The 13,143-nt window shown below is 37.1% G+C and overlaps 1 protein-coding gene across 2 annotated transcripts in view; it reads left to right on the top strand.

Moving 5' to 3' along the window:
- The window catches only part of LOC113112493 (pecanex-like protein 1), a 36,171-nt gene that overhangs the window by 11,127 nt on the left and 11,901 nt on the right, over window positions 1-13,143 (top strand). The window contains exons 7-13 of one of the 2 annotated variants that reach the window (XM_026278123.1): window positions 5,382-5,511; window positions 7,485-7,678; window positions 9,174-9,267; window positions 9,536-9,593; window positions 9,822-10,054; window positions 10,135-10,288; window positions 10,366-10,398. In XM_026278123.1, the coding sequence (XP_026133908.1) occupies window positions 5,382-5,511; window positions 7,485-7,678; window positions 9,174-9,267; window positions 9,536-9,593; window positions 9,822-10,054; window positions 10,135-10,288; window positions 10,366-10,398 (896 nt within the window). Of the gene's footprint in view, window positions 1-5,381; window positions 5,512-7,484; window positions 7,679-9,173; window positions 9,268-9,535; window positions 9,594-9,806; window positions 10,055-10,134; window positions 10,289-10,365; window positions 10,399-13,143 lie in introns of both variants that reach the window. The other variant, XM_026278122.1, reaches the window with a different exon arrangement.

Raw genomic sequence — 13,143 nt, forward strand, 5'->3', positions numbered from 1 at the left:
TCAATCCAAACTGTATATTTAGTTTCATGAACCCACAAAAAGGCGAAGTTTATCAGGATGTTCACGCTGCTCTTTTCGATATATTGGAAGTGGATGGTGACCTGGAGCTGTCCAAATGATTAAAACATAAAACACCCAAGCCATACAGCTTTGTGTCAGGAACATACTTACATTTAAAGATGCAATGTAACAGAACTATAGACAGATAATTTATTTCATGTTATGGCTAAGGGTGTGCAATATGGCGATTTTTGATAGTGGATGATAAAAATCTCTCCACAATCTGCTTTTGAAGAAAGTATCGTGCTACAGCGCACATTCTGTCAGCTGCAGTTCTGTCATATACTGTACAACGCCACATGCATTCACAGCAGTGTTAACTCAGCAGTAGAGTTACTATCGCATTATTTGCATGTGGTTTTAAATTTTTCATTGCCGCACTGGTCTGACCTGTGCTTTTTCTGTACACCCGAAGCGCACGCACTAAAGCTTGTCCAACGGCGCCTGATTATTGAACTAAGTTATCTTTTGTGCTAATGCTGTCAAAACACACAAGGTTTACATGTAGACTCAGTTGATTATGTCTAAAATGAAAGTAAACGGTTACTATATTATGAATATCAGGTCTTAAAGGGACAGCAGGCCTATTAAACATGCAGCTTACTGTCATTACTGTCAAGGCATAGATCACCCTAAAATTAAATTTCCAAACCTGTATTAATTTCTTTCTTTTGCTGAACACAAAAGAATATATTTTGAAGAATATGGGTAACCAAACAGTTGCTGGTCCACATTGAATTTGATAGTAACAAAAAATACTATGGAAGTCACTGTTTAGTTTCCCCTATCCCTTAAAATAGCATTTATGTTCAGAAGAAGAAAGAAACTCATTCAGGTTTAAAAGCACTTTTGAGTGAGTAAATGGTGGTATTAAAGTTTCACTTTCTGAGGTTTTTTAACATTAATATGAGTTCTCCTAGCCTGTATATGGTGCCCAAGTTTCTAGAAATTTAAATTGGTGTAAATTGAGATTTTGCTATCTTTCTCTGCCTTTGAGAAAATGGAAGCTCAACCGGGCTGATCTTGAATCTCCTCATTGTGACGTTGTAAGGAGAATTGTTACCTCCCCTTTCTCTGCTTTGACCGCCCAAGTACTTACACATAATTCAGTCGCAATGTCAGCACAGGCGTTACAAACAGACTTTTATGATATGGATTCGACAGCACAGCCACAAACAGTGAGTAACAGTGTTCATTAATGCCTGATCTGTGATCAGTGATTTCTGATGTGTAGCTAATCATTCAAGTTCACACAGACTTTCTTTCTAAATCGTTTAATACTGTTTATGCATCAGTGAATCAAGCCAGTGACTAAACGATCAACTTCACGTTGTTTCTCTTAGTAGCATTAAACAAATCTGTTATTTAAATTGTGATTTAACTACAGAGAGCGATCAAAGAATGCTCCCTTTTTTTCCGGAGCTGTTACACATCGCTAGTATATCTGCACACTTGCCCAAACTGCCGTTACAATGAATGACGCTGTTATGCTGCACAACGGAGCTCTTACTGTATTCATGTGTTTGCTGTTAGCTGTGGTGAAAGCATTTTGTGAGAGAAAACGTGTTGCAATAATGACGAGATCACTGCATTCACGCGATAAACAGACTCTGTCTACTCAGTGCTCATCACTGCAGCCTTTCATGTGATGGGAAAAGATCGCAAAAATAATTATATAATCAACAAATCCACGATTTGTTAATCTCGACAGCCGTTATAGTATATATATATATATATATATATATATATATATATATATATATATTTGAGAGGGGTTCCACATGTAATACGCATTTTGAATGCAAAGATGTCAGCCAATCACAACAGTTGTAGTTTACTCGGAGTCTCACAGCAGACACGCCCCTTCAAACAGAGCATTCAAGCCAGAGGGCTAATATCAGGATCTAAAAAATGCTTTTTTATTTCTAAATTTTAAATCTAAAAATCATACTAACAATATAAGTACACCTAAGGAAACATTAAAAAGCATTTAAAGAAAAGGAAATTATCCATGTCATGGGACCTTTAAAATAAAAAATTATGACAGAATTGACAGACAGCTGACAGAATTTTTATTTTTGGGTGAACTATTCTTTTAACGTTAATAAAACAACAAAACACAAAGAGAAAAACCAATCACTGGTCTTGAATGAAGAAATTTAATACAGTTGCTTCAGGAATCAGTTTATATAGTGTTTTATGTTTATATTTGTTCATTCAGTTTTTGAATGTTCCTGCTAAATACACCTATTGTACCTGAAAATAAAGCAAGTAAAATGGATTATCGAAAATAAAAAATGTAGGATGGGGACTTGGTTCAGTCCACTGGTTGCTGAATGGATGGAGGCAGATCTGAATGCAATCTTGCAGTTGGGTTGTAAGAAGAAGTGGGGTTTAAGCAGACTGAATGATGAGAGAAGTCTGGTATATGTCATCAGTGAGTCCAGAGATGCTTTAATGAAAAATTCAGTTATTGCAGTTTTATTAAAATTTATGAGGTGAATAAATGAAACCCATTTCATGGATAGTTTCCATTTCATGCCGCCAGGTCATTATTCACTTTCAAATCTCATTTATGTTTGCATATTTTAAAATAGTGCATGACAAGACATGGCATTGCAGGTTTGACATCAGTAATGCAGGCAGTGATCAGTACACCATGATTTGTAACTGATTGTTAACCCATTCTGAATATGCGCACATCGAATCACACAAATGAAATTTTCAGTAAAAAAAGACTATTCCTCACAGATATTTGTCTTGAAAGCCATTGGTCACCTTTCACTTTCAACGAATTGCAAAAAACATACCACATTCTGCCCAACATGAAAAGAAAGAAAATCTTAGAGGTTTGGAATAAAATGAGGGTGAGTAAATGATGACAACATTTTAATTACTGGGTGAACTATCACTGTAAGTCATGATCTCATTCTGAGATCAGTCTGAAGTGCTAGACATCGGAGGTCTGCAGCAGGTCAGAGCACAGATGGATGTTTTTCAGCAGAATGGAGCCGATCAGATAAACAAGCTTTGCCCAGAAGCTTGTAGCTGTACAAGCAGTGTGTTTTGCCAGTGCAGCTGTGACCTACAAACCCCTGCAGAATTACTGAAGTCTTACTCTGACAGCCTGTTGAATCTATATATAGGAGATCTGCAGGGTTTGTTCTTTCCTCTGGTCCACAGTCTTTGTGCAGCATTTGCTTGTGAATTGCAGTGTGAATGTGGATTCAGTAATCATAAAACACTTTGGCCCCTATTTAAAACTTTACCCACTGCTAATCACTTGTGATCAGATGTTTTGAAATGGATCTTAATTTCAAATTTATAAATGCCCTCTTTCTCCATTCTCCATCAGTGTTTCTGTGTTTGGATGCACAGAATGTGATATACAGAGTTGTGTGTGATGTTTAGATGCGTGTGTCGTGTTTGATATCTTTTCTTGTGAGTTTGTTCAAATGTTTAGAGAGTTTTACATTTTAGCTCTGTGCATTTCTGTGTGATGTTTATTCCACAGCACCAGTAACTAGATAACGTTTGAGGGAGCAATGTCTCATGTTCGTTGTCATGCTTCTGATGTCTTTCTTATTGCTCACAAATTAAATGGTCTGAACATAGCAAAAGTATTGTTCTAGAGTAAACCATTCTGTCCTAACACCCCTTTTAGTCCAGCGTGAGATTGTTTAGACTGTTTTATTGTAGTAATAACATTTTACTTTCAGTGATAAGTCATCGGGTAAGGTCAAAGTTCATCCGCAGTGGGAGTGCTGCAGTTAAAGTCCATGTTTAACACTGCTTGCAAAGGCGATGCGTTTAACCATCTGTAGGAAGATGTCAAAGCAGATTTAGTTTATAAAATGCAATTATCACAGGAAGTTGAAACCACATTACCTTGAATTTTGCAAGTTCTCCTTGGCCTGTGCCATGTTCAGGAAAACTTTGGGAGACTTTGTGGACATATAGTTATTATGATATTACATTTTAAATGTGTGTGTGTGTGTGTGTGTGTGTGTGTGTGTATATATATATATATATATATATATATATATATATATATATATATATATATATTTCAAAAATAAATATGTAAAAATACTGTATACATATATTTTAATATTATCAGTTTTTTCATTTAATGTTATATAACAGTTTATTAAGTATATACATTAAAACAATAGATGAGTGTGTGTGTTTATATATAAACTATATACATTACAAAAGTTTGGGATCAGAAAGAGTTTTAATGTTTATTTTATTTTTTTTACAGGAGTTTCTTGTGCTCATCAAGGCTACATTTATTTTTCTGTATTTTTGATCAAATAAATGCAGCCTTGATGAACAGAAGAGAAAACATTACAAGTCTTACTGACTCCAAACTTTTGACCGGTAGTGCAAATAAACTATACTTCTTGTGCCTTAGAATTTACTTTTTTTGCATTTTTTTTTTTTTTTTTTTTTTATGTTTTCTTTGATACCATATGCAAGGGTGCACATAATTTTTTCAGCCTGGTTCTCATAAGAGAACCTGGAGATTTGGTTTGGTCCTCACACTGCATATAGCGTGACCCATTAAATATAACTATAAAAAATGAATTAATAATAGTTAAAATATGATTGCACTTTATTTTGTTATATATATATAAAATAATAGTAAATAAACCAAATAATACTGTGTGATAAAATTATTAAAAATAAGTCAGTCCTAGAATTAAATACAAATATATTTATTTTATAGTAAACTAAAAAATAAAATGCTAATATTTACTACTATTTTGTTTGCCTCTTTAAGAAGAACCGCTTTATGTATTCCCCAGTTTTAAGTCACTTAAAACATTTAGGCATCTAAAAATAAATAAATAAAATCGATTTCATCATATTCAAACTTAAAATCAGCAGGCTTTTATTTTGGTAGGTTGCCAGCAAGTAAGTATATGCGCTACCGATGAATGTTACAGTTTTGCATTGTGCTTTGAAAACAGCATGGCATAGCCAAGATTTATGCTTTCAGGTTGAAAATAAAACTTATGTAGTATAGTTTGTGATCTAAAATGGTAATTTGTGTATTAACAGCTGTCAACCATCTCGGTTCGCAAACGCGCTGTCAGAACATATTTTTTATTTTGGTCGCGCATGCGGACCTGCGGACCATTTATGTGCACCCCTGACCATATGGCATGAAATCATCAGGCTCTTTGCATTTTGTTTTTAATCGGTGTGTTTGATGATTCTTGTGTCTACACTGGTCTTGCATGCAGCATTGCATTTTGCTAGTTTAATAAAAGCTTATTTTTGGTGGCCCTCCTGTCTTTGTCTTCTTACGGCAGCCCCTGGGAATGACGACACAGTCACGTTTCGCAGAGAACGAAGTACGTTTCGTCGACAAGCGGTGCGTAGACGGCACAACGCAGGAAGTAACTCCACGCCCCCAGCCTCTCTCATCGGATCCCCACTCAGGTACGACTCACCCGGGGAGGGATTGAATGGCTGCAGAACACCAGCTTTGACTCATCTGTGCTGATGCCCACATCATTATTCTTATCAGCACATTTCACCTCCTTTCTCTTTTGCTAACACACTTCTCTGGGGCATTGCATGAAATGTAATCCTTAATTTGCTTGCTACCCTCTTCTTACTACTGTACGGACTTAAAGCCCAAGCTGATCTCTTTCTGCTTCTGCTGGTACAGGAAACCAACATTCTTGCATGTTGCCTTTTCAATGCAATTCAAGTCTTATTTTCTTCTTGCATGAGTTGTTTCCATACTTCTGTTTATTTTTGCCCAGTATCTATTCATGTGCTTTCACTTGTTTTATCCTGTTCTGATGAACCACGTCACATGGTGTCTAACTTCACCCTCACTGTCACACACTTACACATGCTGCTTCTGGGGTCTTTACTACTGTATCCTGAAGAGTTACAGTCACTGCGTCCTTCTCTCATATACTAAATTTCTCCATAACCCCCAGACACAGTCATCCTTGCCATCATAGACCGCTTCAGATGCTGAGAGAGTGTTTGAGTGCTTTGTTTTAACATCAGGCCTGGGGCATGTCTGTCTCTCTTGAAGTAGTATCATCATGATGCTTTCAGTGGACTAACTTTCAGGTTCTCCAGTCAAGTTCTCTGAAATCACTCACAGGCTTCGTTCAGACAGTCAGCAAGAATCCATTTCATTTTTTTGTCATATCCAACTTAATTTGTTTTGTTGTTTTTTCGGCCAAAGAGTAAAATCCACATGGAGATTTATTTCTACAAACCTGATCCAAACCAAATCCACAGTACAAAAGTTTAGGGTTTATTTTTTATTCAGGAAAGATGCATTAAGTTGATCGAAAAAATAAATAAATGTAATGCTTTTTTTTTTTTTTTTTACTTTATATTCATCAAGGAATCCTGATAAATGCATAACAGTTTCCACAAAAATATTAAGCAGCTATTTTCAATGATAGTAATAATGGTGAATGAGCAAGCAAGTGTGCATTTAACACACCGTCCAAATGAATGTGTAAACACAGTGATGCCTCTAACACTTATGTTGCACTGATGAGTTCAGCAGTTTTCTATTTTTCCGTCATCTCTTTCCAAAATGACAGTGAGCAACTCCCTTACTACACTTTTTTTGTTAATGTTTGTTCTGTTTGCACACACACACACACAGACACACACACAAACCTCAAAATCGCTTGTGCTTTTTCTAGCAGTGAAATCAGAATACTCATCCTCTTTTCTTCCCGTTCAGCTCCCCTCTCATTTTACACTTCCTGTCAGCTCTCATAACACCTCCAGAACCCCCTTTCTTCTATCACAACCATTTGTCTGTTTTTCCTCTCTAAAATCTGACCTTGCCCTTCCTTCCAGCATCTTGTGCTATTTTTGTGCTCCTTATCTTTATACACGCACACACACACTCATTCTTACTTTATGGATGGGCACAAAAACATAAAAATTCAGTTCTTTTTCTCCTTCCAAAAATTCCACTGAACATATATCATATTATATTAGATTGATTTGATTAGATTAGATTAGATTATTAGCATTTTTAAATTTTAACTATTTTTTTGTTGACACCAAAACTGAATGTAAAGCTTATGATGCAATCAGTGTTGTTGTAGTAATTTTATATACTATTATAGTATTTATTAGTATTTTAAATGAGTATTTAAATTTTTTCCATCTAAAATGTATGTTTTTTTTCATTATCAAAAAACCAAAAAATAATAATAACTAACAGCCTTAATTGTAGTTAACAATAACAACACAGGTGCAACATTATCATCAAAGGGTACACAATCAAAGGGTGAGTACTGAGTACTCCGTTGACTTCTTTGTCGAGTACTAAAGTTGACCAAAGCGCCCATCCCTGTGTCCCACATCTGTTACTCACGTCTGTTACTCATTCTGAATCATGAATATATCTGCTCCTCCAGTCTGCAGGAAGCTCTGAGTCAGGTATCTCAAGCTTCAGGGTCACAGGTCAGAGGTCAGCCATCCCGCACACCGTCTCAAGTGACGGTATTGAGCACTAGCACCTCCCTGCTGGTCAGGAATGGAAGTGCGCAGCTGGAGGGCTGTCTGGATAAGGCGTCCACTGTGGGCGTGGCCAGCCTGCAGGATGACTTTGGTATGCACTGTAAAATTGCCTGCTGTCTGTCACACCTTCCTGTTATATTTGCATCCTGTGTGTCTCACATTTGCATGCTGTCAGTCACACTATTTGTCACGACTGCATGCTGTTTCTTATCACATTCCATTTGCATGTAATTTTCTGGTATAAATATTCAGTCAGTATGCATCTGTAGGTTTTCATCAGGTTGAATTGGCTGTGGAACTTAATCGTTATTTATCAGTTTACCGATTTTTTTTGCATGTATTTCTGTGTTTGGGATCACACTGATTACACCACTAACATAATGATCTTATATCGTATTTTGCATGCATGTGCATGTGACATTGTCTTTCTTTGGTCAGTCAAACTTTTCCCTGGTGGTCTAGAGGTATTGATGCACTCCCACTGCTGCGGTTAAGGTTTGCTTCCGGTCAAGGAACATGCTTGCTTGTTTCCTCCCATGATCAATAATGCATCTATATGTCTATAAATATCTCTTGTTTTTGAATAGACAAAGAGAACAAAATCACAGTATAGTGGGTTTTTGTGAGTGGATGAGGCTCATTGCATTTGTAAAGAAAGGATTGTTTAGGTTTTGTGTGCACCTGGTATTAACTTTGGTCGCATTGAAGATGATTCATGAATTTTATTGGCTTATTGGCTCTTTTGACTATTTATTGGCTTAAATTTGAACATGAGTTTCAGATTTTGTCTGAAAGTGGTTTTATTTTGTCTGATCACTAATTTTTTTGACCCCATTTACACGTGTATAAAGTGCTGTCAACTTGTGTTTAGATCACTTAATGTAAACCATAACAATTAATGTTGTTACTGGCAGTCAAGTGTAAATTTCTTTTAATTTCCTCTAGAATTTTATTCTTGCAGCTGTATTATATTAAGAATTTGTTATGCTGTAGTGTAGAAATTCTCAGTGGTTCTCTCATACCCCTTCCAAATTAGATGTCATATCATATTCCTAATTTTAAGAACATTTTAACATTCTTAGTCATTTTTATTTTTATTTTTTAAAGAAATTGACACTTTTGTTCCCCATGGATGTATTAAATTGATCAAAAATTACATTAAAGTACCTTTTTTCACAGTATTTTTAATCAAATGAATGCAGCCCTGGTGAGCATAAGAGACATGATTTAGTTATTGTCATTAAACTAAATCATGAAATAAAGTTTATAGTAATCAACTGTAACATGTAATGTATAAATAAAAAGGTTTTATTATAGAAAACTTTTAAAGCCGCTTTGCAATGCATTATTCACAGAAGAGGGACCCGAATAGTAGGGTGTTTTCAGTTTAGACAGTTTTCCTGATTAGAGTGATCTAGTTTTGTTGGCATCTGCCTTGCAAGATTGAGGTCTTGTTGTTCTGAAAACCAGCTGGCATTGGGGGTCAGTGTCCTGTATGTGGCAAAAGGCTTAAGTACCACACTTATGTGACACTTTGTGATGTCTGCTATGTGACCCCTGACCCCCTGTGTGTTTGTGTTACTCAGGGAAGCTGACACCGCCTCTCTATGAGGTCGGAGGATGTGACATGTCCATGGTGAATTTTGAGCCCACAACCAGACGAGCATCCAACAACCTCTGGTGAGTTACACCTAGTGTTATCTTTGAGATACTACTATAATTAGCATTAATATTTGTATTTTATAAACATTATTACTTATTATATTTTTCATACAAAATGTTGTTTTGTCATTATTATTAGTGTATATATGTGTTTGTGTTTGTGAATGTGTGTATATATACACATAACTAATTGTTTTCTTAAATTGTTTTAGATTTAGTTAACTGTAATGCAGAACAGAATCCTTTGTTAAATATCCCAGAACTAACAAAGTCTTTATCTCTGCAGGGAAACAGACTCTCACCTCTCCAGTTCTACCTCAGTTCGTTTTTACCCTCATGATCTGGTGAGTGCTATCATATACACACAAACACAGACTGAATGTTTTCTTCATGCAAACACTCTGAGATATAATTCAGCCACAGACTGAATATTTGACTTAGTGTTTAGTTAGTAAGATTATGCATTGCTCACAATAACACTTGTATGAGAAGCAGCACAGTTGAAACAATGAGCTCAGTGTGTGTGTGTGTGTGTGTGTAAACTCACCCTGGCTTAGTTCTCCTTTCCTCAGATGCGTCTGAATCGTTTGCTGTCCATGGACCCAGAATTGTTGGAACAGCACGATGTGGACGGGAGTCCTGACCTGCAGGAGGCGCCGCACTGCACGCAGGACTCCACACATAATCACACACACTCACACACACACCCACACAAAACCAAGCAGTACTACCGCCTCTGGCTGCTGCCGTACCTGTGGGTCGGGCTGCACTTTGACAGACTCACATTACTTGCCCTCTTCGACAGGTACACACAAACCCACACATTAATGTGTATTACTGATGTGTCTCAGCTCATATCCTGATGATGCTGCATGTGTTTGTCAGGAACCGGGAGGTTCTGGAGAATGTGCTCTCAGTGGCTCTGGCGGTTCTCGTGGCCTTCCTGGGTTCTGTGCTGCTAGTTCATGGGTTCTTCACAGACATTTGGGTCTTTCAGTTCTGCCTCGTTATTGCCAGTTGCCAGTACTCATTGCTGAAGGTGAAAATCACACACTTTTCAAAAACATACAAATCTAATGATTAATTTTTAATGAAACATTTCTGTTCTTCAATTAGAGTGTCCAACCTGACTCTTCATCACCACGACATGTGAGTAACACACACATTCATATACAATAACACACTTCATTACAGTGAGCTAAAAGCATGTACATCAGTGGTGGAAAAATCAATAACCCAAAAATGAAAGTTCTGATATTATTTAATCACCTTTAATTTGTTTCAAACCTGTATGAATTTCTTTGTTCTGCTGAAAACAAAAGAAAATTGTATAATGTTGATAACCACACCGTTACAAAAAAATATTGAGCTGCAAAAGCATTTTCAACATTGAAAATGAAAAGAATGTCTCTTGAGCAACATATCATCACATTAATGTCTGTAATGTCTGGAGTAATGGCTGCTTAAAAATGGGGCTTTGCCATCGCACAAAATGTATTTACTTTCTAAAATATTTTAAAATCGAAAAAAAGTTACATTTTGAATTGTAGTAAAATTTCACAGTATTACTGTTTTTGCTTTATTGTTGATCAAATAAATGCAGCCTTGATGAGGAAAATCGACTTCTTTCAAAAACATTTAAGTCATATTGCCCTCAACCCTTTGGTGTATATTCGTGATTATACATTATTTAATAGGGGTGTAACGATACGCGTATTCGTATTGAACCGTTCGGTACGACGCTTTCGGTTCGGTACGCGGTACGCATTATGTATACCGAACGGTTCGTTGGAGTAATTAATTATATTTGAAAAAAAAAAAAAAGAGAGAGAGAGAAAGAAATATAATGATATGCGTTCAACAAGGTAGCCCAATAACCCAAACAACGTAACAGGCAACGCCCCTGACACTCCCGAAGAAGAAAAAAACAACATCTTATATGTTTATGTTAGGCTACTCAGCAGGCGCTCGCTCACTCAGTACACGCTGAAGGCTCGTTGCAAAATAGCCAATGCGTTTAACAGACTAGAAATGAGAAGATCCTCCAATAACCAACAGGTCTGGTGTTTGGGTGCACTTTGGATTCCCTTTAAGCCAGTGGTTCCCAACCTTTTTCAACTCGCGGCCCACACAACCAAACACATATGTTTGCGCGGCCCACTTCAAAAAAATTAACTGACCCCGCTATTGTTGGGTTAATAACTTAGTACTCAGAAGCTAGATTTTAAACTATATTTATTGAATAAACTAGGGCTGTGCGATATGGACAAAAAAAAAAAAAAAAACTATCGCGATTTTTTTGATCAATTTTGCAATTGTGCTTTTACAGTCATAAATGCATTCAGGATTAATTTGAAACATATTTCCAAAAGAAAACCAATCAGAGCTTTATCAAAAAGTTGTAACATCTCTAGAACAGACATAAGTCAAAATTATCACTATAGTGAAGATGTAAAAAAATTTATAGACTTGTGGCAAAAAAAATAAATAAATAAAAAATCCTGTATACAGGGACTTTTTTTTCTTTTTTGCCATGCATTGTTCATAGAGCTCATTAATTGTAGCGGTGCCTCAGGTGTTTGCAGTGTGTATACAGTATGTGTATGCGGTCAGCAGTGAGAGCGCATAAATATAACGCGAAAGCACATTAAAATAATGCACGAGTGTGAATCTCTCTGTTCGCAGCAGATTTCCTTTGCTCTGTCACAAAACCGGACGTGCTTGCTCAGATACACGCTGCTTTGCGAGGAGAGAGTGTGCACACTTAAAACGTGTCTCCTCTCACTTAAACTGCATCCTGTTCACTAACAAATTCACTCTATGCTCATGTGTTAGACATGAATTATTTTCGCACGTTTTATTTCTAGCCTTTTACCGCAGTGAGAACGCTCTGATCCATCAACATTGGCTCAGAAAAAAAGGAGCATCACAGACAGTGTGTGAACCTGGAGTTAGGCATATGCGCACGCTCAAATCGTGATTTTAGGACGTTTTCTTTTAATCGCACAGCCCTAGAATGGACTGGAAATGAACAGAAAATAATTGGCGGCCCACCTGCAAGGCCGCGGACCACAGGTTGAAAACCACTGCTTTAAGCTATAATAGTGATGGCAAGAGAGTGGTGGATAAAAAAACAACGGTATGTCGCATCTGCAACATGACAGGGTACACCAGCGGGATTACAAAAAAAAAAAAAAAAAAAAAAACAGCGGGAATATCTGGGATATATGCGTCAGTACTATCTGGGAAAAGACGAAAAAAAGGAGAAACATGCACGCAGCAAACTATCCCTGCAGCATTTAGACACTATAGCTTACAGGGAATCCAACCCAAACACCAGACCTGTTGGTTATTTTAGGATCTTATATTTCTGGTCTGTTAAATGCATTAGACATTTTGCAACGAGCCTTCAGCGCGTGCTGAGTGAGCGAGCGCCTTAGGGGCCGTTCACATATCGTGCCTAAAAACGCATGGAAAACGCTAAGCGCGTCTTTCTCCTCCTTTCCAAAGCGCTCGGGCAGAAGCGCTCATGAGGCGTCTGTCTTTGCTAAGCAACAATGACGTGCTCTCTCCATGAGACGCGGAAATTTCAGCGAAGGATAAATGGATTTGCAGCTCTAAAAATCGCTTGCAGTAGCTCTGCTACTGAATTTATTTCAAAATTGCAATCCATATACAACTATGATCAGCTGTTCCTTCATCTTGGCTGAGCTCTCAACGTTGTTACGGGAAAGGATGAAGCTGATTGGTTGGTTCTTGTCACATGACCCGCGGTGCGCTTGCGGCATTCTGAAAAGTTGAGATGTTTTTACATTTTGCTGTATCTAAAACGTATCGAACCGAACCGAACCGAACCGTGACATCAGTGTATCGTATCGAACCGAACCGTGAATT

The sequence above is a fragment of the Carassius auratus genome, chromosome 13 (genome assembly GCF_003368295.1).
Source record: "Carassius auratus strain Wakin chromosome 13, ASM336829v1, whole genome shotgun sequence".
Classification (NCBI taxonomy): Eukaryota; Metazoa; Chordata; class Actinopteri; order Cypriniformes; family Cyprinidae; genus Carassius; species Carassius auratus.